Below are 25582 nucleotides of genomic sequence, written 5' to 3'. Positions count from 1 at the left end.
GTATGCTAGCAGCCTAGAGCCCACACACGGAGTTAACTCAATTATGAGAACATGGGTTCCTGATCAAAAGGAACCATAAGCCAGCTGATTGTTTAGCTATGGGTGTGTTCATAAATTCAATCACCCATTTAAAGATGATGCTACTTTTTTGTTAAAGTTGCAACCACAATGAACCAACCCATTCCTCCCAGTCCACCTGGCCGTGCTGCTGCTCCAGTTTCAACTGTTCTGCGTGCGGCTATGGAACCCTGACCTGTTCACCGGACGTACTACCTGTCCCAGACCTGCTGTTTTCAACTCTCTAGAGAGATCAGGAGCAGTAGAGATACTCTCAATGATCGGCTATGAAAAGCCAACTGACATTTACTCCTGAGGTGCTGACTTGTTGCACCCTCGACAACTACTGTGATTATTATTATTTGACCATGCTGGTCATTTATGAACATCTTGGCCATGTTCTGTTATAATCTCCACCCGGCACAGCCAGAAGAGGACTGGCCACCCCTCATAGCCTGGTTCCTCTCTAGGTTTCTTCCTAGGTTTTGGCCTTTCTAGGGAGTTTTTCCTAGCCACCGTGCTTCTACACCTGCATTGCTTGCGGTTTGGGGTTTTAGGCTGTGTTTCTTTACAGCACTTTGATACAGTGGGGCAAAAAAGTATTTAGTCAGCCACCAATTGTGCAAATTCTCCCACTTAAAAAGATGAGAGAGGCCTGTAATTTTCATCATAGGTACACTTCAACTATGACAGACAAAATGCAAAAAGAAAATCCAGAAAATCACATTGTAGGATATTTAATGAATTTATTTGCAAATTATGGTGAAAAATAAGTATTTGGTCAATAACAAAAGTTTATCTCAATACTTTGTTATATACCCTTTGTTGGCAATGACAGAGGTCAAACGTTTTCTGTAAGTCTTCACAAGGTTTTCACACACTGTTGCTGGTATTTTGGCCCATTCCTCCATGCAGATCTCCTCTAGAGCAGTGATGTTTTGGGCCTGTTGCTGGGCAACACGGACTTTCAACTCCCTCCAAAGATTTTCTATGGGGTTGAGATCTGGAGACTGGCTAGGCCACTCCAGGACCTTGAAATGCTTCTTACGAAGCCACTCCTTCGTTGCCCGGGCGGTGTGTTTGGGATCATTGTCATGCTGAAAGACCCAGCCACGTTTCATCTTCAATGCCCTTGCTGATGGAAGGAGGTTTTCACTCAAAATCTCACGATACATGGCCCCATTCATTCTTTCCTTTACACGGATCAGTCGTCCTGGTCCCTTTGCAGAAAAACAGCCCCAAAGCATGATGTTTCCACCCCCATGCTTCACAGTAGGTATGGTGTTCTTTGGATGCAACTCAGCATTCTTTGTCCTCCAAACACGACGAGTTGAGTTTTTACCAAAAAGTTATATTTTGGTTTCACCTGACCATATGACATTCTCCCAATCTTCTTCTGGATCATCCAAATGCTCTCTAGCAAACTTCAGATGGGCCTGGACATGTACTGGCTTAAGCAGGGGGACACGTCTGGCACTGCAGGATTTGAGTCCCTGGCGGCGTAGTGTGTTACTGATGGTAGGCTTTGTTACTTTGGTCCCATCTCTCTGCAGGTCATTCACTAGGTCCCCCCGTGTGGTTCTGGGATTTTTGCTCACCGTTCTTGTGATCATTTTGACCCCACGGGGTGAGATCTTGCGTGGAGCCCCAGATCGAGGGAGATTATCAGTGGTCTTGTATGTCTTCCATTTCCTAATAATTGCTCCCACAGTTGATTTCTTCAAACCAAGCTGCTTACCTATTGCAGATTCAGTCTTCCCAGCCTGGTGCAGGTCTACAATTTTGTTTCTGGTGTCCTTTGACAGCTCTTTGGTCTTGGCCATAGTGGAGTTTGGAGTGTGACTGTTTGAGGTTGTGGACAGGTGTCTTTTATACTGATAACAAGTTCAAACAGGTGCCATTAATACAGGTAACGAGTGGAGGACAGAGGAGCCTCTTAAAGAAGAAGTTACAGGTCTGTGAGAGCCAGAAATCTTGCTTGTTTGTAGGTGACCAAATACTTTTTTCCCACCATAATTTGCAAATAAATTCATAAAAAATCCTACAATGTGATTTTCTGGATTTTTCTCATTTTGTCTGTCATAGTTGAAGTGTACCTATGATGAAAATTACAGGCCTCTCTCATCTTTTTAAGTGGGAGAACTTGCACAATTGGTGGCTGACTAAATACTTTTTTTGCCCCACTGTATGTGAACCCCTAGGCTAATGACTTCTCCAAAAGCTAAATTGGAGTCCAATCAATGAGACGAGATTGGAGATGTTGGTTACAGCTGCCCTGCCCTATAAAAAACACACACAAAATTTGAGTTCGCTATTCACAAGAAGCATTGCCTGATGTGAACCATGCCTCGAACAAAAGAGATCTCAGAAGACCTAAGATTAAGAATTGTTGACTTGCATAAAGCTGGAAAGGGTTACACAAAAGTATCTCTAAAAGCCTTGATGTTCATCAATCCACGGTAAGACAAATTGCCTATAAATGGAGAAAGTTCAGCACGGTTCAGCTACTCTCCTAGCCGTCCAGCAATGATAACTACAAGAGCACAGTGCAGAATGCTCAATGAGGTTAAGAAGAATCTTAGAGTGTCAGCTAAAGACTTACAGAAATCTCTGAAACATGCTAACATCTCTGTTGACGAGTCTACGATACGTAAAACACCAAACAAGAATGGTGTTCATGGGAGGACACCACAGAAGAAGCCACTGCTGTCCAAAAAAAACATTGCTGCTCGTCTGTAGTTTGCAAAAGAGCACCTAGATGTTCCACAGCGCTTCTGGCAAAATATTCTGTGGACAGATGAAACTACAGTTGAGTTGTTTGAAGGAACACACAACACTATGTGTGGAGGAAAAAAGGCACAGCACACCAACATCAAAACCTCATCCCAACTGTAAAGTATGGTGGAGGGAGCATCATGGTTTGGGGCAGCTTTGCAGCCTCAGGGCCTGGACAGCTTGCTATCATCGACGGAAAAATGAATTCAAGTTTATCAAGACATTTTGCAGGAGAATGTAAGGCTATCTGACTGCCAAAAACATTTGGTTGAGTTTATTGCTGCCAAATGAGGGTCAACCAGTTATTAAATCCAAGGGATCACATACTTTTCCCACCATACACTGTGAATGTTTACACGGTGTGCTCAATAAAGACATGAAAACTTATAATTGTTTGTGTGTTATTAGTTTAAGCAGACTGCGTTTGTCTATTGTTGTGACTTAGATAAAGATCAGATCAAATTTTATGACCAATTTATGCAGAAATCCAGGTAATTCCAAAGGGTTCACACATACTTTTTCTTGTCACTGTATGTTATGGGATGCATTTGCTCCATTGTTTTTGATAGTAGGGCACTCTTGTAGGCTTACATTATGATCAAATAGCCAGAGTAGCCTACTAGACCACTGTTAAAACTGTAACTTAAAGTAAGTACAGCCTCAGTGTTTAAGGTAAACTCGTCGGAAGTTATCACAGAATTTTTACAATGTTCAAGTTTACACTCAGCAGACCTGAAATCGCTGTGCCCTCCCAAAATGTAGGTAACATTGCATCCAAGTATGTTTTTATGTATTTGTAATACCTTAATACCTTCTCTGGTAGATGTTTTCTAAAAGACATCTATTCCATCTGTGTGACAAACAGAAGTCTTTGCTTATTCCAAATTTGTAGGAGCAAAAATGGTAGAACATTTTAAATATACCTTAATTTCTCAAAAATATAGAGACTATTAGCTTTCATTTGACATGCTCCTATGAACTTCACATATTGGTGGTCATTGGTCCTTATAGATGGAACATACAATTTATCCTGGAAAGCACACATTTCTTTACCACAATATTGCATACAGAAAAAAAACATCCAGAGTAAGAGCTTACAAAGCCCTAACTTAACAAGCAGTCCTAAAATCTCTCACAACTAGATTTTTAGAGGCAAAGAAAATATATTTTGACAAGAGAGACAATCCTTGGCCTTGAAATGGTAACCAACACCTTAGTCAATAGGGAGTAGAAGCAAAATCCCTGCATATAATAATTATGGACAGAGGCAGCCTGCAGGTTTAGCTCATTAGCAATCATAGTTAGTTGACAGCTTTATCTAGTTGTTAATTCAGAATATTTTTACCATTTCAGCCTGTGTGTATGGCTGTGTAGCATGATTGAGTCTTCATGGCACGTGAACAGCTCTCCGTGAGCGTCTGTTTCACACAGCATCTGTGATGCAGCAGGAGGTGAGGATAAACTGCTTACGCCACACGCCGCTCTGACAGCAGAGCATGTTAATGGTCCAAAAGAAGACACACACTGGTGCCAAAGAGATGGAAAAGAAAGATACAGAATTTGAAAGATGAGGAGGATCAGATGGTGTGAGAAAATAATTATTTCAGCATGTCCCTCAAAACAGCCTGGCATTTACCCACACTGATTTCCCAACAGAAGCCATGGCAGTAACTACACAGCCCTGCCAAACTCACACTCCATGCTATATCGCAGGGGTATCCAAACTTTTCTAGAATGAGTGCTACTAAAAAAGTAAAAAAATGTTGCGAGCTATTCATTTCTCTCTAGCTTTCAAAAAAAGGCACATTCGACTTTTCTCCCCTGCAACCCTTCCCCGGGTCTTTAGTGTAAAATAGAAAGTAGTGCATTATGTTTTCTGTCAATTTACAGTGCATTCAGAAAGTTCAGATCCCTTGACTTTTTCCAGTTTGTTACGTTACAGCCTTATTCTAAAATGTATTACATTTGTTTTTCCTCATTAAATCTAAAACACAATACCCAATAATGACAAAGCAATAACAGTTTTTTTTTTAGAAATGTTTGCAAAAATTTAAAAACAAAAACATTTACATAAGTATTCAGAACCGTTACTCAGTAGTTTCTTGAAGCACCTTTGGCAGTGATTACAGCCTCGAGTCTTCTTGGGTGTGACGCTACAAGCTTGGCACACCTGTATTTGGGGAGTTTCTCCCATTCTTCTCTGCAGATCCTCTCAAGCTCCGTCAGGCTGGCTGGGGAACGTCGCTGCCGAGTTATTTTCAGGTCTCTCCAGAGATGTTAGATCGGGTTCAAGTCCGGGCTCTGGCTGGGCCACTCAAGGACATTCAGAGACTTGTCCCAAAGCCACTCCTGCGTTGTCTTGGCTGTGTGCTTAGGGTCGTTGTCTTGTTGGAAGGTGAACATTTGCCCCAGTCTGAGATCCTAAGCGCTCTGGAGCAGGTTTTCGTCAAGGATCTCTCTGTATTTTGCTCCGTTCATCTTTCCCTCGATCCTGACTAGTCTCCCAATCCCTGCCGCTGAAAAACACCTTCAATGCTGCAGAAATGTTTTGGTACCCGTCCCAGGATCTGTGCCTAGTCACAATCCTCTCTCGGAGCTCTACAGACAATTCCTTCAACCTCATGGCTTGGTTTTTGCTCTGACATGAACGGTCAACTGTGTGACCTTATAGACAGGTGTGTGCCTTTCCAAATCATGTCCAATCAATTGAATTTACCAGAGGGGGACTCCAATCAAGTTGTAGAAACATCTCAAGGATGATCAATGGAAACAGGATGCACCTGAGTTCAATTTTGAGTCTCATAGCAGAGGGTCTGAATACTTATGTAAATAATATTAAATTTTTTAAATAAATTTGCTTACATTTTTTAAAACCTGTATTCACTTTGTCATTATGGGGTATTGTGTGTAGATTGATGAGGAAAACAATTCATTTAATTCATTTTAGAATAAGGCTGTAACAAAATGTGGGGGAAAATGAAGGGGTCTGAATACTTTACGAATGCACTGTAACTGCTCAAATAATGTTTAAGAAACCACTCTAAAGGGGGCCCTATAAAATCTGGTTATTTTTCCCAAAATTCTGTTTTATATTTTCCCACATTAGGTTCTCAGTTTTATTTTTCCTGGTTTTAGATTTTTTGTTTTTCACTCAAAATTACAATTGTTCATAGAGAAACAACTAAATTGGATGTTCTGAGTCCATATCAATGCTTAAATCACATCAAAATACATTATATTTTTTAAAGTGTAGAACAAATTGGTTTTTGAGTGTAATTTCCCTTTAGTTGTGTATCTAGCAAGTGATGAATGTGACATCTAATGTGCCGGTCTAGCGATGGTTCTGTACTGCTGCTGCTCATTTCATGGCAAAGTAAAAATATATATATATAATCGATACAAATTATATACAGTACTATACAGTAAGCCTACTTTGACATTGGGGTGGCAGGTAGCCTAGTGGTTAGAGCATTGGACTAGTAACCAAAAGGTTGCAAGATCGAATCCCCGAGCTGACAAGGTAAAAATCTGTCATTCTGCCCCTGAACAAGGCAGTTAACCCACTAGGGCGTCAATGAAAATAAGAATTTGTTCTTAACCGACTTGGCTAGTTAAATAAAGGTTAAAAAAATTATCCCACTACTGTGTTAACTGCAATGTTGAGTTGATTATATAGCAGCTGGGAGCTTGCGGTGTCTGATACTTGTTTATGATAGTTTGCGGTGGAACGTGAAATTTGCATGTATTTTCAGAATTTTTTGATGAGCTACTGATAGGTGGGCGGCGATCAACCTGATGGAGACCCCTGCTATATCCTCTACCGGCATTTTATTTGAAATAGCAAGCTGCTGTTTAGTTACAGCTACAATCCACCCGGACGAACCAGGCAGCAGCAATTCCCAGTGATGCCAAGGACCCAAGGTTTCTCCTCGTGTATCTCTGTGTTTCCTCCCTGCTCTGCTAGATGTTGGCCACATAAAATGTATGTTGTATGCACAGAGAGGTGTGGGGAGAGAGAAAAAGAGAGGTGTAGAGAGAAAGAGGTAGAAACTGAGCTGCACTTCCTAACCTCCTGCCAAATGTATGACCATATTAAAGACACATATTTCCCTCAGATTACACAGATCCACAAAGAATTTGAAAACAAACCCAATTTTGATAAACTCCCATATCTACTGGGTGAAATACCAATGTGCCATCACAGCAGCAAGATTTGTGACCTGTTGCCACAAGAAAAGGGCAACCTGTGAAGAACAAACACCATTGTAAATACAACCCATATTTATGTTAATTTATTTTCCCTTTTTTTACCGTAACTATTTGTACATCGTTACAACACTGTACATAGACATATAACATTTGAAATGTCTTTATTCTTTTGGAACTTCTGTGAGTGTAATGTTTACTGTTAATTTTTATTGTTTATTTCACTTTTATTATCTACTTCACTTTCTTTGGCAATGTTAACATATGTTTCCCATGCCAATAAAGCCATTGAATTTAATTTAATTGAAAGAGGACATGATTTCCCAACAGATCAGGAAGTGGCAAATAAAAAATAAAATGTCTTCCACCAGTCAACATACTGTCATCCAGAATACACTGAAGAAACCTGCTCTAATAACAGTATATGCATCCATCAATGTTCACATCAATATGATAGTGGGAAGTGCAAATAGACTCTGGAGAAAACAGATTAGCCTGGTTTGTTCAAGACAACCATTTTAGCGCTGACATTTCATAATATAAACAGACTTCCTCAAACAAAATAAATAAGAATGAGCTTGGAAAAGCATGAAAATGTCAGCAAAGCAGAAGTTAAAACGAGCTAGGGCTTAAATTGGTGGCCTGTGTGCATTTTATTGAGGACAATTATTTCTCTCTCCTGACTTCAAGTAAAACATGTTTGAAGTCTGGGGGTTGGCTGGGGTCCCAGCAGGTGGGCAGGAGACCGCTGAGAGCAGCAGTGAGGGAGAAGGAGACAGAGGGAGAGACACCATGCCAGGGAGACCATAACTTCTGGGGCAGGAGCTCCCTTGTTGCCTGGGCTCAGAAACATGCCTGGATGAAAGTGTTACTGTATGTCTCTGGAACTAGTTATAAACAGACCTTTTCAAATACTAATGCACACATCATGCCACACACAACTCTGTCTCTCATATTAGGAGGACACACATTTTGTCCTCCAGTACCACTGAGGTTATTCACTGTGAGGGGTGGAAGAAGGGTCATTCAAACAAACACATGGTAGTGGAGAGTTCATTAGAGGTGTCTGTTTCTCTAGTGAAATACCAGACTCACAGTCGAGAGGCGGGTCCCTTTTCTGTTTGTTTTAACACAGTAACCGCAGCGGGAACCTATAAATAACACTGGTTTCTGTCGGGATCCAAGTTCTTATCTGGAACTAATGCGCTGTAGTTTTCCTGTCAAGATTAGCTTCTATTTCTGCCTTCTCATTTTGGGCAGAGAAAATAACATTGGAACAGTTGAGACTTAAAAGTTTTGTGTAATTGTCTTTCTGGAATCTACCCAAATCGCAAAATCTAATTTGATAACCCAATTGGGGGAGGGTTCTATTCTGTTTAGGCCCCCAGTCCACAATGATGATCATTTTAAGGCAAGAGCTTAAGCTAGCCTGTTCCTTATATACTGTTAATCTTTTAAAAAACTAAGAATAGGACTGTGAGCACAATCAAAGTTATGCAGTGAAACAATCTACAGTTGAAGTCGGAAGTTTACATACACCTTAGCCAAATACATTTAAACTCCGTTTTTCACAATTCCTGACACTTAATCCTAGTAAAAATTCCCCGTCTTAGGTCAGTTAGGATCACCACTTTACTTTAAGAATGTGAAATTTTAGAATAATAGTTGAGAGAATGATTTATTTCAGCTTTTATTTCTTTCATCACATTCCCAGTGGGTCAGAAGGTAGCCGTCCACAATCTTCCCACAATAAGTTGGGTGAATTTTGGCCCATTCCTCCTGACAGAGCTGGTGTAACTGAGTCAGGTTTCTAGGCCTCCTTGCTCGCACACACTTCTTCAGTTCTGCCCACAAATTTTCTATGGGATTGAGGCTTTGTGATGGCCACTCCAATACCTTGACTTTGTTGTCCTTAAGCCATTTTGCCACAACTTTGGAAGTAGGCTTTGGGTCATTGTCCATTTGGAAGGCCAAGCTTTAACTTCCTGACTGATGTCTTGAGATGTTGCTTCAATATATCCACATAATTGTCTTTCCTCATGATGCCATCTATTTTGTGAAGTGCACCAGTCCCTCCTGCCGCAAAGCACCCCCACAACATGATGCTGCCACCCCTGTGCTTCACGGTTGGGATGGTGTTCTTCGGCTTGCAAGCATACCCCTTTTTCCTCCAAAATAACGATGGTCATTATGGCCAAACAGTTCTATTTTTGTTTCATCAGACCAGAGGACATTTCTCCAAAAAGTACGATCTTTGTCCCCATGTGCAGTTGCAAACCGTAGTCTGGATTTTTTTATGGCGGTTTTAGAGCAGTGATTTCTTCCTTGCTGAGCGGCCTTTCAGGTTATGTCGATATAGGACTCGTTTTACTGTGGATATAGATACTTTTGTACCCGTTTCCGCCAGCATCTTCACAAGGTCCTTTGCTGTTGTTCTGGGATTGATTTGCACTTTTCGCACCAAAGTACGTTCATCTCTAAGACACAGAACGCATCTCCTTCCTGAGCGGTATGACGCCTGCGTGGTCCCATGGTGTTTATACTTGCATGCTATTGTTTGTACTGAACGTGGTACCTTCAGGTGTTTGGAAATTGCCGTAAGGATGAACCAGACTTGTGGAGGTCTACAATTTTCTTCTGAGGTCTTGGCTGATTTCTTTTGATTTTCACATGCTGTCAAGCAAAGAGGCACTGAGTTTGAAGGTAGGCCTTGAAATACATCCACAGGTACACCTCCAATTGACTCAAATGGTGTGAATTATCAGAAGCTTCTAAGCCATGACATCATTTTCTGGAATTTTCCAAGCTGTTTAAAGGCACAGTCAACTTAGTGTATGTAAACTTCTGACCCACTGGAATTGTGATACAGTGAATTTATAAGTGAAATAATCTGTCTGTAAACAACTGTTGGAAAAATGACTTGTGTCATGCACAAAGTAGATGTCCTAACCAACTTAACAAAACTATAGTTTGTTAAAAAAAAATGTTTTTTGAGTGGTTGAAAAATGCGTTTTAATGACTCCAACCTAAGTGTATGTAAACTTCCGACTTCAACCGTATTTATAGATGTGTAGTGGCAGCAATAGTCATGTAAAAAGCATGAGATGGTGCACACCCAGAGAAAATTATTTTGTGTAGAGGTGCTGACTGTGTGTGTGTGTTATATATAAAACACACACACACACACACACAGTACCAGTCAAAAGTATGGACACACCTACACATTCCAGGGTTTCTGTATTTTACTATTTTCTACATTGTAGAATAATAGTGTAGACATCAAGGCACACTTAACTAGCATGGCTACCACAGCATTCTGCAGCGATCCCATCTGGTTTGCGCTAAGTGGGACGATAATTTGTTTTTCAACAGGAATAACAACCCAACACACCTCCAGGCTGTGTAAGGGCTATTTACCAAGAAGGAGAGTGATGGAGTACTGCATCAGATGACCTGGCCTACATAATCACCCGACCTCAACCCAATTGAGATGGTTTGGGATGAGTTGGACCACAGAGTGAAGGTAAAGCAGCCAACAAGTGCTCAGCATGTGGGAACTCCTTCAAGACGGTTGGGAAAGCATTCCAGGTGATGCTGGTTGAGAATGCCAAGAGCTGTCATCAAGGCAAAGGGTGGCTACCTTGAACAATTTGAACAATCTCAAATATATTTTGATTTGTTTAACACTTTGCCAACACTTTAACACTTTTTTGGTAACTACATGATTCCATATGTTATTTCGTAGTTTTGATGTCTTCACTATTATTCTACAATGTAGAAAAAAGTTAAAAGAAAAGAAAAACCCATGAATGAGTAGGTGTCCAAACTTTAGACTGGTACTAATATATATATATATATATATATATATATATATATATATATATATATATATATATATATATATATATATATGAGAGAGAGAGTGCGAGCAAGAGCGTGTAACTATTTATTTTCATAGCTTACAGCAATGATAATCTGCCACTGTCACATGGCAGGGCCAAGAGAGGCCTCTTCACAGAAGCATCTCTCTGTCTTCACCCCCACATCTGTGGAATTCATCATGGATAAAGGAGGCCCGCCACCTACGTCTATTAGCCTACTGCTTTCTTCAGCTTTCTCTGACAAGACAAACATGTTGATTGTAAATCTTACATGGCCTCACATTCAGACTGTCATCCCAAATTCAAATACTTTAGGAATACCAACACATGGGTGTTAGATTTTACAGCTACCACTTCTCTCTCCTGGATGGAACCAGAAAGAAGTTCAGAGATCACCATTCCATCCCCTGAACGTGACACTCACTGCATGCTGTTTACCAAACTTTTAACTTAGCTCTTAGCTACTGGAGACACTACCTGGGTGCCAGGCATTCTACTGAACTACCATTTAATTAGCATTCTCTTCCTGGTTCACCACATGCCTGGGTGGGTAGCGTCACATCACTGTTAACATTAAACCACAGACAGATTCTAGGAATGCATAAGTGATTCCTGCAGAGAGCTCTACGGTCTGTGGAGACACCATGGTCTCGAGTGGCTGAAATGACTACGTGACTACTTATGACACCCTTTGCTCTGTTTCCCTGCCACGGACAGATATGAACATTCAAATTGCACAAAGTGGACAAACCAGTCATGCTAAATGAAGGACAGAACATGCATGCATAACAGAGAAACCAAATGGCTTTGTTTCATTAAATATGTGCATCGTTCCATTGCAACCACTTCTGTTGTTATTAAACAAACAATATATATATATATATATATATATATATATATATATATATATATATATATATGAGGGATTTTTTGTTTGAAAAATATTTTTTTAATGAATATCGCAAGCTACAACATAATACCATTTTTGGCACCATTTTTATGTCTCTGCATCCAGTATGAAGGAAGTTGGAGGTAGGTTCAAAATCCAATGCTAAATAGCGTTAGCACAATGACGCGAAGTCTACAGGAACAGTTAGCATGCTAGCTGTTCCTGTTCATCCACCTCTGGGGAAGTAGATAAATGGCTTCATTGCCAAAATATCAAACCATCCCTTTAATATGGTGGAAATTACAGTGTTTGGAGCTAATTACAGGTTATTTTTCTTTATAGAAAATTCTTAGGCGGGCCGGGCGTCTAAATGTTCATTTTCGGGATGGAAAAACAGTTTCAGTGTCAACTTAAATTAACCAGATAGAAAAAAAAACAGATAGAAAGCATGCAGAAAATATATTGAACTATATATATTTTTTTAATAATACCATCTTTGAGAACTAACAATAAAACAAAAGCTAGACACTCAGAAAACTGGATTTTATTTTATTTTTTAAAGAGGGATCCAGGGCACATACCTATTGATGTTGTTATAATGTTTGAGCAGAGGAACACAGCATTAGTCATGGCAAAACGCATAGAATTTCAGGAAGTTAGCTTTAAAACGGCTAGATTGGATCTCGGTTCCATTGCAAACTATGTAGAATTACTGGAAATTTGATTCAAATCTGCAAAAATGTCCTCTCAGCTCAGTGGAAACATTTGTAGAATTGCAGAAAACATGCATTACAACAGCAAAATTCTCTCTGCCGCCAAGATAGCCTATTAGCTAGAAAGGTATGTTAGAGTTTACACTCCCTCTTCCAAAGAACTGTGGGGAAGTTAAAATAATGAAACTTTCTACCAAATCTATTCATTTAAAAATGCATTACTTCTACTTGTCATTATTATTCACCTGATAAGACATTTATTTTTTTGCTAACATGAGGGGGTCCCTGGGTTGCCGGTTTGCCTGGGTGGGTGTCCCTGGGCAAGAAAAATTTGAAAACCCCTGGACTAAGCTAAAAAAATAATGTGCTAACAAGGCATTGGCTATTTGGTCTCGAGCTGGTAGCTAGCAAGTTACGAGCTGGTAGCTAGCAAGTTACATTTTCACAAGGGAGGTCCAACTACGCAGGGACCGACCAGAAACCCTACATGCAAGAAGATTTGAGTGGAAACACAATTCACTTTCTGTGACCGTTGTTGCACAATTGCAGCTTGGGGCTTATTATAATCACCACTCGGATTTGAGCAGAAGAGCTGAGCCTGGCTGGCACACATCTTTCCTCCCAGTACCTTCCTCTGTGGTTACTGGTTAGGATCCATCTGACGTCTGTACTCTGTAAACTCTGTCTAGGCTACATATTTCTTCAAATGTGTTTTTTATGCATATTTTAGCAAAACAAGACCAACAAACCTGCAGAACTTAGGGGCCTCAGTGTGTATGTAGCCTACACTCTGGGTCACTCAGGGCAAGAACTTAATTCAAACTTCCTAAAACCTCCTCTGGCAGCAGGTCCTGTCCCTTGACCACTTCCCCACAATGACATTTCACAAATGGTGACAGAAGCGAAACGCAAGCTTACATTTCAGTTGGCCTACTTGAACAACCTAATCCCGACTGCCACAGTATCTAGCTACAAAACAGCCAAAGTCTATCCAGCTTTCTTGACTGACTGAGGACCTACAGTACTATTAAAATAGTCAATTTGGAGAAAAGGGAATGCATTTAAAAAGGTATTTTGTACCACTGCACTGAAAGCTCTCTTTTTCCATTTGGACACTTAGTCTAGAAAAAGCCCAAACTGTTCCTTGGGGCCTGATAAATATGAAAAGCGATCCTCTCTGTGCTGTGTTAATGGGACAAAGGAGCTGGCTGTGAATTTAGGAGACAACCCTTCATCTGGCTTAACTCTGTGAGTGTCAGTTCAGTCAGTGCTGCTCCACGCATTCCTCTGTTAATTTCCCCACAATGGGCAGGCCAGGCTCTCTCTCTTTCCCTGGCCTGCCATGGACTCCGTTTACCCCGGCCTCCAGCCCAGTACCAGCAGCTGGGGTTGTTTGGACAACCTGGGACAGGAAGTGCCAGAGAGGAGCTCTTCCTGTGGACCTCCAGGATCGAGACGGATCATGGGGCCAGAGTGAGATGCGGGCAGTACGTTGCAGTAAGTGTACAGTACACTATTTGTAAAGGCATAGCTTGAAGTTAATGTATGACATAGTGCTTCACCACTTCTGCTTCTTTGTTGATCTTGAGCCACTGGAATAAAACACATCCATTGACACATAGAACATGTGATAGAGCCTAGGCTATTGTAGAGAGGTTTGCACAGCGGCAGTCAAAAGGCCATATAAGCAATCTAAAATAACAGAGGTAAATTCTATTTAAATGGAAGTCAATTCAGGAAGTGAATTGATATTCAACTTGTCAACTGAATACCACATGTTCTGGCATTGACTGGCAGTGGCATGTCATTGAACCCAACCCTGGTAAACAGGAAAGCCTTATCAGGCGTCAGTCTGCTGCTGTTCAGTCTGGAAGGTTAGTATTGATGCTGAGGAGGTAATGTTGACGCCTTGGGCTCCCTGTCTCTCACTAGGATAGCTGTGGGGAATGCTATCCAGTGTCATTCCATCCATTTCTCTTTCTGTTTCAGAGTAACACAACGCAAATGTGGGGCTTCTGAACATGAAGGGTTCAGTGTCTGTTCAATTGCATCTTCCATTCAGGTGTTAAGGAAGAGCAGACATTCTGCAGCGCAAAGCTGTGCTCCTGCCTGGCTACGAAAACACCACAAGTCTCAACATGTACTCCATTCCATAGGAAGAATGGCAAAAATTCTGCACAAATACAACACACCATCACCAATGCTGACAGTTACTGTGGGAATACAAATACTGTTGCATGCATTGTGCAAAGAAGGGCAACTACCTATGCTGTGCCTGTGCTATTAACAGATGTCAATGTAACAACAACCTAGATGGGTTTTCTGGAAATAATATTGCACCATGTCAAATTTCTACATCAGTTGTAACAACAACCACTTTTTGCAGGTGAAGTAGTTCAACATGAAAGTTGAACATGCACAGATGTGGGCCTAGGCCTAAAGATAAGTTATTTTCCACCATGAAAATAAGCCGAGCAAGCTGCACACAACACAGGCCAACCGTCTTTAGTGAAAGAACTCTATTGAACCGATGTCTGAATCAGTATGGTAATTTCACAGATGCTCCTTAACCAGGGGAGGTCAAACTCATTTGATGGAGGGCCGAATGTCCGTGGGTTTTTGGTCATCAATTAAGACCTAGACAACCAGGTAAGGGGATTTCCTTACTAATTAGTGAACTTAATTCATCAATCAAGTACAAGGGTGGAGCAAAAACCCGCAGACACTCGGCCCTCCATGGAAAGTGTTTGACACGTGCCCTAAATGTATTGTCATTTCATTACATGCGCTAAATCAAATGTCACAAACAATAGAAAATCTCCCCCTGGGCCACTTGGGGGTAAGCATAGGCTACATGTCCATACTTCCGTATAGCTCATATATACACAGAGGCAATGCCAACAGTATATTTGAAAAGCTAAAGCGCTCACAGGTCTTCAGAAAAGTGGATATTACTAGGCTGGAGATATTCACAGTCTATAGACCATCGGTATATTTATTTCCAACAAGTGCTAGACAAACATTTTCTAAGAGGTTGGTTGCCAGCCATTGATTCGGTGAGCTAGACCAGGGAGCTTCAAGTTCCTTGGCGTCCACATCACTAAGGACTTAACAGGGTCTACACACACCTGCACAGTCTTGAAGAGGGCACGGCAGCACCTCTACCGTCACAGGAGGCTGAAAAGACATGGCATGGGCCTTCAGATTATCAAAAACTTCTACAGCTGCACCATCGAGAGCATCTTGACTGGCTGCATCACCACTTGTTATGGCAATTGCACTGCCCTTGACTGCAAAGTAATACAGAGGTGGTGTGGACAGCCTAGTAAATCACTACGGCTGAGCTCCCTGCCATCCAGGACCTCTATAATCAGGCGATGTCAGAGAAAGGCCTGAAAAATTGCCATAGACTGTTCACTCTACTACCGTCCGACAAACAGTACTAGAGCATCGGCACAGCTTCTACCCCCAAGCCATAAGACCCCTAAATTGCCAGACTGCTAAATAGTCAATTAATGGTACCCGAACAATCTGCACTGACACTCTTGCACTGACTCTAAGCACACTCACTAGACTTTATATACACACACACACACACACTACAGTGTCACTCCCTTACATACACTACATACGCACACACATAACACACACGCATACCGACACCACAAACTCACACTCTTTTACACTCATAATTTGCTGCTGCTACTCTGTTCTTTATTTTACTCTTATACCCGCCTTCATGTACATATCTGCCTCAAATACCTCGTACCTCTGCACATTGATCTGGTACTGGTACTCGCTATATATAGCTTCATTCTTGTGTATTTTATTTTATTCCTCGTTATTTACTTTTATTTATTTATATTTTTTTACTCTGCATCATTGGAAAAGGTTCATAAGCAAGGATTTTACTGTGCGCATGTGATAAATACAATTTGATTTGATACAATGGGCTCTTCATTCCCTGTCCACCCACAGATCTGTAACAGACAGGCAGGGATGGAGGCAGCCTTGAATGCATCATGACATCCCTGAATTGGATTTCCGATTAAGAGGGTTTCATGTAATTAGCTAGAGTACATTCAGTGTAGTGTACAGCCTGGCATGAGTAGCACAGTGACGCATCACCTAGGGGCTTTTAGCAAACACTTGTCTCAGGCATGGGACGTAGGCACCTCGATGAGGCTTTTAGGAGGTTGATTGACAAGGCTGCTATGCACCTGTGTGTGGCCAGCATTCTAATTGCAAGTGGTTTATCTAGTCCTAGCGTTTAAAACAGGAAATGATGAAAAACCTCTCTCGTTGGCATGTGTATTGTGGCATAGACATCAAGAGAAATATGTTCTCAACATGTTATCCCCAATCTTTTCCCATGTTTATTCTGTAGGGTTGGTCGTTATGTGTAGCGTAGTTTCAGACAAGGTGCAGGAGGGTCTTCCACTACCCCAACAGCACACTGCCCTTCTCTTGTTTACCATGTACGCACCATAACATAACAACAATGGCCTCTTTAAAATGCCCCTTGAGTTATGTTACTGAGTACACAAAGGGCACCACTGGTCCCAGGGCAATTACTAATAGCCTAGGTCATTGTGTATTCCCTTCATCCCATTTCTCATGCAACCTTTACATGAAAGGGCTGTAGAGCAAAAGTGTCACCAAAATTAGTCTCTCTGACATTATTTCTCACTACTCTCAGTGGGCATTCCAAGTGCACTCCATCTTTCTAATCCCAAAAGCACAAAATGTGTTATTTATTTATTTAATAACCTTGAGCAAGATAGACTCTGAAGTTAAAAAAAATAAAACAAAAAGTAAAAAAAGAGCATGCAACTGCCCAGTCCACCGACAAACTCAATTCCTTCCACTTGCTAGTAGAGACAAGTTTCGGGAGGGCATGGTGCAACAAAATGTAGGGGGAATAATCATGACCCATTTCACTCACAGATCCTGTTTTATTGCGTTTTTCTTGGTTTATGTAAACGAATTTCACCGTGGCATACGAAAATGAATGGGTCTGGCGTCAAACATTAATAGGCATGTAGCCTATTGGTTAGAGAGTTGGGCCAGTAACCGAAATGTCCCAGAATTGAATACAGAGCCGACAAATCTGTCGATGTGCCCTTGAGCAAGGCACGTAACCCTAATTCCGTAATACTATGGCTGACCATGTAAAAAATAACACATTTCACTGCACCTGTGACAATAAAAAACATTTTTATAATTATGCTAGGGCGTTCGTAGACTATTTTTCTCAACGTTCCAAAATGTCTAGACAAACCAAAAAGCATGTGAGTAGTTTAGCTGCCCACACAAACAAATGAGGACTCGAGGTTGCAATCTACTACATATGAATATCTTGAATATGTAACGAGTTTTATGTTGCATTACATGTATTTATTTTTCACTGACGATCATCTAACAAAGAGGCACTTCATTGCGCGTGCATGGCTACGTGAACATGTTATTAAACATGGCGAAGCAAGGGTCCACTGCATGGATGCAAACTAACAAATTATAGCTGCTGCTGCTGTTCTTGCAACCGAAATACAATAAACTGATTGATCCGGGAGGTTGTTTACTGAACGTGGCTGTGCCGTTTACAACGCGCCCATGCACCGACGTTCCTGATCGGAACACCTCGCGCTCTGCCTCCCATTCATCCACTGATCTCCCCTACCTGAGAAGGCTGGACAGCGGGTGAGAAGCATTGTGACCACTGATATTGCTGCTTCCACCAGTCCCCGATGATCCACTGCCACTTCCAGTCGATTGTCGTTTCCCAGAAAGAAGCTTTTCCACAGCGGCAAGATTTCCAGTGCGCGCCGCCTCTAGGAGTTCCTGCTCCTTCCCCATCTCGGATAGAGTAGGGGGTTAGAACACGGGAGAAAAAATACTTTGCGGTTCTCTACCAATATCACAGGCGTACTGAGGAAAACAATGGTTCCCTGCACGACTGGATCACTCTCCCAGCAACACAATTCTCCAGGATTGTTCTGATCTTCCACTGTAGCTCCGGGGAAAAGTTTCGTTCAGTACCACGGAGCAAACTTCCTTTGCCCAGTCTCATGCGCGCGTCACTTCCTCGAAACTGGCCCTATCTGACGTCGATCAGTCATTTTTTTCATAATGTCTAATTTTGGTGATTATTCTATTACCAAATATGCGCTAAATATATATTTGTACTAAATACAATAAGTGCACATTAAGTACACTGTGCATGTGCACATGGTTGTACATGCAATAATAAGCTATGTTGGCATCCTTTTTCTCTCCTTTAAAAACAAAACTGTAGGATCGTTAAACACAAAATATATGTGGGTGCCAGAGTTCAATGTATTTTCCAGTTAATAAGAGGCTATTGACATATTGATATAATTTAAAACTTCGATTACCAAATTACATTTAGCCAGAGCATCATCTGAAAAAAAGCATAGTATTTTATTTCCCATTGACAAGCAAAGCATTATGCCTAGTTGAATGGAAATACTCAACTAAAGCACTGGACAAAATATAACTGAGTGTGTGTATCTTTACTCAACTGACAGAGAAAATACATAACTATAAACAAAATCGCAAATTGTTTTCAGTATTCTCTCAATAAAGAACAATACAGTTGGAAAGGAGTTGTCACTAGTTACCACAAACACAATGTCCAAATTGGCTATATCGTAAAAAATCATGAAAATAAAAATTAGCTTTTTGGTTTAATTTAAGGTTAGGGTTAGGCGTAAGGTTAGCAGTGTGATTAAGGTTAGGTTTTAAAAAAGACATTTTAGAAATGGGCGGGGTTTATGATTTTGTGGCTATGGTAACTAGTGACGACCCGGGAAAAGGAAGTGGATTTCAGCAGCAGCTTCCGGCCGCGAATGTTCTAAAAAAATGTTTTGATGTTGCTTCAAAACATTTTTCTTTCGCGCTTTAGCTAGTATTTTACTAAAGCAGCTAACCGTCAATAAACGAGATATACTGAGTTCCAAGAGGCTAGTAAGTTAGCCTAGTTAACGTTAGCTGTGAAGTCATTTTTTTGCTAGCAGCTAACTTAGCTAGTTTGTTTCTGGAGTCGACCATTGCCGCTTTGACTGTTGCAGAATTATAAGTTCGATCGGTGTGGTAAGATTTCAAATGAGCTATGGCAGACCCGGCTCTGATAGACTGAATCCAACTCTGCGAAATCATTGGCTGCTGGAGAAAGTCTTAAAACCGAAGACACTTTAGAAGTACCCGTGACCTCGGATGCAGACACTGAAGATCCATCCTCGCAATCAATCAACAAACAGGTAACGTTAAGTGCAGAAAGGCACTTAAGGCCAAAATAGGACCCACCTCAACATAAGTGTGATCACACATTCAAGCCACACCTAATTCCACAAGTTTTCAACACAACATATAATTCAGAAAACTATCATTTTTCATGATGGAGGACGGACATAAAATAACTTATAAAGAGTGTCATGATATAGAAAGAAAATTGGCCCCAAAAGTACTGGAACCCTACAACAACCTCACAACAGAGCTCACTAGCCGCATTCAAGATATAGTTAACTATTTGTTACATCTTCCCTACAATCCTCTGTTTACTTCGCATGACCTGCTGAAGGACTCTGTGGCTGGAGATGAGGATGAGGGAACCGCAGGTCACCCTGCTTCCAAAAAGCTGAAAGTGGAGCCTGAGAAGAAAACAGAGAGGTGCCAAAAGGTTGAGGATGACATACAGAAGATGCAGTAAGATTCAGATACTCTACATTATATTACCAAAGCGTTTGTGGTAACTGCACAAAGACAAATATTTGTTGCAAGAATTCGTACATTAACATTTCCCCCTCGTGTTGTCCAGGGTTTGTCTCCTCATTTTCTGAGGAGCAGCTTTAACTGCTATGAGATGTACAGATGCTCTGCCTTCCCTAAAGCTGCTATAAAGAAGTTAAGACCTTTAGGCAGTTATGTAATATTTCATCTGAATCTGTTCAATTTCAATCAGAAAATTCACTGATGCATGTATTTCAACATATCTTTACCTGGTTGTTACAGCTGATAGTCCATCACAGGATCCTCAGTCTCTCAAAATGTGGTTATCGCCATGTACGGTATTTGCTGGAGAAATAGTGGAAGAAGGTGAGTAAAGGACATCGCTGGGTCAATATTGACCAGATGAGTTCTTGATTGTCTTGCATCTCCACCAACAAAGACTTTGCGGCATTTTGACTACTCTGACGTTCTTCTGTTTGGCCCTGCAGCTGTGGACGTGTGTGAGAAGAGGGGAGACATGCCTCCCCTGCAGCCCAAGCACATGAGGGAGGCTGTCAGGAGGCTAAAGAACAGAGCAGAATCCCAATATAAAGCACAAGAACATTCTCTTCCACTGAGCCACTCATGCCTTGCTGATTATAGACGGACAGAGCCAAGCAGGGATGTATTCCACCTTTCAGATGGTGGCAACTTACACACCACTTTATCATGTTCATTCTCTCTATTCCAATGTCCACTGGCATTGGGAATGTCTGGCCATGAAGGCAAATGCAGTATACTGCTTTCAGGAATAGTCCAACTCCAAAGTCAATCTCTGTGTTGAGGGTATTTCTTGGATATACTTGTCAATAATAGAACAACATCAAGGTTTGATGAAAATATTAGATCTACTTAGTGTTTGTATATGTGAAGCTTTATTATTTGAGCTGAAGCATAAAGCTGAAAGAATGTATCCAAAATTGGTACCTTCTAGTGCCTCATGGAAAAAAGTGTTTTAATACAAAATTTGTGTCAGTAACTGACGTATTTCAATAAATAAAATGTATTATCTTCTCATTAGATGACAGGTAAAGTGTCGTAAATTGAGCTTGTGTGTGTGTGTGCATGTTATAGGACACTAACCTCAAACCTAATCTCTGACCAATAAATGTGTAAAAACCAGTCACCACCCTACACCAGGAGAATAGATGGCACAAAAAGGTTGCGTCAATATTTTATCACTTAGAAAAATTCTCACATACTAATTTGGTTCACAGAACCAAGTTTACATGAGTCTTATTGAATGACATTAAAACATGTTGGGTGAGGAATTCTAAGCAAATGTTACACAAAACACAGTCAGAGGGTCTCAACAAATGTATCAGGACATTATCTTCTCTCGGATGATTCTCTCACTGTCGCACTAAGCAAGTGCAATTTCCAGTTAATGTACCACACTTAAAAGTGCAAATAATCCACAGAGCAAAATAACAATCCATTCAGTTATTACATGCACGCACTCACTCCTTCCACAACAATGAGAATACTATATTTTTGCAAAGTCATTCTAATGACTAAAGGGTCAGAGTATGCCAGGCCCTCATGCATGGCACTATTTGGCTGGCTCAGGGCTGTTGTCATGGTAACTTGACAGGCTGCCCCCTGTGAAGAGGAAGCTGGCTGGGGGCTGAGTGGTCACCCTGCTGCGGACGGAGAGGGCTTACAGAGTTGTTCTAAGGAGGGGGTGAGCATGGATTTTAGACGAGCTTGGTCAGTCAGACAACTGCAGCTTTCTAACTAGGGACATCATTTTCCTTCCACATCACTTACAATAACCAGGTTTAGACGGATTGGCTGACAACGTCAAGAAAATGTGCGCGCATCGATATGGCAGGAAGGCGTGCATTATGATTCTGAAAGGTCAGATGGCAGCCTCTTGTCATTGTTGCTAGCTATGTGGGAAATCAAATGTGGCTCGTATCACATTATCCATTATATTGACCAGATACTCTAGTGGCTGCTCAAACAATTAAACCTCTTCAAAAATGGAAGGCGGTCGGGAGGCGGTGGGACCATTCTAGCCAATGAGCGTGCAGATACAAGCACAACGGTTTCCACTAGTTATCATCACAGCCACAAAGTCAAAATTGGTTACGTGAAAATAAATAAACAAAAATGTGCTTTTTGGTCTTAATTTAAGGTTAGGCATACGGTTAGCAGTGTGGTTGAGGTTAAGTTTAAAATCACATTTTAAGAAGATACATTTTAGAAATGGGCGGTGTTTGCTTTTGAAGCTGTGGTAGTTTGTGAAGACCAGGCACAAACTATATAAAACGTGTTTTTTCTCAAAGTTACCGGGTTGTCACGAGTCCTACTTATATCAGTACACTACTAACAACGTAGTCATTGCGAAACTTCTATTTTTATCAAATAGCTCTTAGCCGTGGTATATTGGCCATATACCACAAACCCATGAGGTGCCTTATTGCTGTTATATACTGGTTACCAACGCAATTAGAGCAGTAAAAATAAATGTTTTGTCAAACCCGTGGTATACGGTACTTTCAGCCAATCATCATTCAGGGCTCGAACCATCCAGTTTATAATGTTATTGATACCATGTCTTGTTTTGAGAGTTTGACCAATGTCATGCCTATGCTAATATAGCAAAAATTCACTAGCTAACCAATAACTGTAACAATGTATTTGAGAGACAAGTGCTTATTGTGCAAATGTATTTGTTTAAAAATAAATACATTTTGAGACAAAATGTTGTCAAGTGTCTAAGCCTACACCCTGTCTGTTTCGCCTGCATCGCTTGTTGTTCTTAATTATACACTGGGTGGGTCGAGCCCTGAATGCCGATTGGCTGACAGCCGGGGTATAACAAACCGTATACCACGTGTATGACAAAACATTTATTTGTACTGTTCTAATTACGTTGGTAACCAGTTTATAATAGCAATAAGGCACCTCCGGGGTTTGTGGTATATGGCCAATATACCACGGCTAAGGGCTGTATCCAGGCACTCTAGTTGTGTAGTCCCTAAGAACACCACTTAGCCGTGGTATATTGGCCATATACCACACCCACTCCGGCCTTATTGCTTAAACAACCAACCCGTCTATATAACGCAACATTTTTTGTGACAAAACCATCAGTAGAGTTGAACATTTATTTTTGATTCGGTACATGGGAATTTAACCGCAAAAGTTATTTTTATGTGCACTACATCGCGCACAACCTTTAACCGCAACAAATCAATATGATGGAAACGACTGGTAGGAAAATGGGCATATTGTTTTAATGCGTATTATAGAATATTCACATGAAAATCTGTCGCCAATTGGATGGAAACCTAGCTACAGCCAAGGCCATGCAAAAAAAAAAACTAAAAGCAAATATCTACAATCAAAAAAACAATTGGGTAGCAGTATGTATTTTCTGAGAGTTGTTGATATTATTGAGAACGGAATCACTGCTTTGCTACACTGAATGTGACCTTGAGGGAATGTTCAAATACAAACATGCATGACGAGGGAAAAAACTGACACATTAGACAATTGTTCATTTGTTAACCTTAGGCATTTGCACTTTTACATTTAAAAAAAATAAAAATAGCTTAAAACTGTTCTCAGGCTATGGGTAAAACATAATTGCTTCATGCTACATCCCTCAATCAGAATGTAACACTATCATTCATACATTAATATCAGAAGGCAACCAGAGAAACAACCCCAGAGGCTTGGTACAGTGGTATATTATTATGGCCACCAGAGGTCTCGCAGTTCCACTCAGAAGAGAGTGGAGAATGATGCTAAAAGCTCAACCAAGGGTTAGTTAACTTGTTAGCACCATACCACATACGCAAGTCTCTTCTTGACCAATTTGACTTTCTCCCTATTCACACTTGTTTTGCTGAGTGTGACTTTGATCTAAGTAACGTTAACCCAATGTCTCTCCTCTCAAGTACCAATATTCTGAGACAACAGAAACATTTTAGAAATAATAAACTTTGTCACCTCCACATTAGATATCCTATAATTACTAACACAAATCTAATTATATAACCACATTAAATAATATAACTCCAATTAGTACAAAGGCTTCACAGGTGTTCCATAGTAATAGAAAGGTACCCAATGGGTAGAATACAACAAATTGGCATTAGTGCACCTGTCAGTTTTAGTGTAGATAAAAGCATTAGCATTATACATATTTTGTGTATATATACGCAATTAAGATGCAGTATCTCTATGTATTCTTTGATCTGATGGCTGTGCAATGTGTTTGTTGAGATTGCTAGTAGCAACACTGTCTTATCAAAAATTATTTAAAATAGCTGCAAAAAGTAAATATTCATGACTGCCTGTAACAGTTCATATCAAAATAATAACACTACATTTCATCCATACTGGGATCCAAAACAGGGGCGTCTAACCATAGATGAATATACCCCAATCCATTCCCCTGTATCTAAAAGTTAGGGATAGCAGAAGGACTTATTGAAGTCTAATTCTACGGATGGTCAGTGAGGTATTAGTATATGCCTAGATGGTGTTTCTCCATGCAGATGGGTGAGTAAAGGAGATCAAATAATACCTGTCTGAGTGCAGGGTACACCTCTCAAGTAACAAACTAAACCAGTTAATGTACCATAACCATTGTCTTAACTGTCCTCAAAAGATCAGAAAGCATGTGTCATCTGAACATTCAACCACCAAATTTAGTTTTACAGTAACAAAAAGTCATACACGTTTTTTTTTTTTTAAATGCAAGAAAAATAAGACTGGGGAATGTTTTGACCTGGTATCTGAGAACAGTGTGGAGAGAGCTTTCCCCATCTCGGATACACAACCATTCAAAAGGATAGATATGAGGAGGTGTGTCTGGTGACCCCACAGACAGGAGCTCCATGTTTACAGTGCAGTACTGCTTTAAGTCAGTGTTTTTCTTTCCCTTTCCCACTTCTATTTAATACACAATCGTCCTAAACAACGTTACATGAATGCATCTAAAATAACAGCTACTAACTATACAGACGTACAGTCATGTACAACTATGAACAGGATCTACTTTACAATAGCGAACAGTTTATAGTTGCAGCTTGGTGGGTGTTTGTAAACCCACACACCAACATTCCTAGCGCTCTAGTGGTCTTCACAGGGCATGCCTGACAGTGAAATATTTGTACAGGAAACAACATCAACGGACTCTTAACACTACTAAACTGACAGTTCTCTGCATAGAAAACACTAGTAAACACTAGTACACTAATTTTGGCATGTGTTCTTCAAATAAAAGATTTGCTAAAGATAGATGGCCAGTGAGG

General features: G+C 40.7%; 1 protein-coding gene and 1 long non-coding RNA gene across 6 annotated transcripts in view; one reads left to right on the top strand and one right to left on the bottom strand.

Moving 5' to 3' along the window:
* The window catches only part of LOC120061187 (ankyrin repeat and SAM domain-containing protein 1A-like), a 112866-nt gene extending 94296 nt beyond the window's left edge, over positions 1-18570 (bottom strand). For all 4 annotated transcript variants that reach the window (XM_039010796.1, XM_039010794.1, XM_039010795.1 and 1 more), the window contains exon 1: positions 18202-18570. In XM_039010796.1, the coding sequence (XP_038866724.1) occupies positions 18202-18377 (176 nt within the window). In that variant the 5' untranslated portion in view covers positions 18378-18570. The remainder of the gene's footprint in view (positions 1-18201) is intronic.
* A 798-nt stretch (positions 18571-19368) lies between these two features.
* On the top strand, positions 19369-21320 carry LOC120061193. 2 transcript variants are annotated; one of them, XR_005478307.1, is made up of 5 exons: positions 19369-19801; positions 20122-20246; positions 20359-20461; positions 20553-20636; positions 20759-21320. It is a non-coding gene; the product is annotated as an uncharacterized LOC120061193 (long non-coding RNA). The 2 variants fall into 2 exon arrangements; XR_005478306.1 differs by lacking the exon at positions 20359-20461.
* Positions 21321-25582: the final 4262 nt, after the last annotated feature.

This window comes from Salvelinus namaycush, chromosome 16 (assembly GCF_016432855.1).
Source record: "Salvelinus namaycush isolate Seneca chromosome 16, SaNama_1.0, whole genome shotgun sequence".
Classification (NCBI taxonomy): Eukaryota; Metazoa; Chordata; class Actinopteri; order Salmoniformes; family Salmonidae; genus Salvelinus; species Salvelinus namaycush.
The sequence above is the reverse complement of the archived record's forward strand: the minus strand, read 5'-3'. Positions and strand labels throughout refer to the sequence as shown.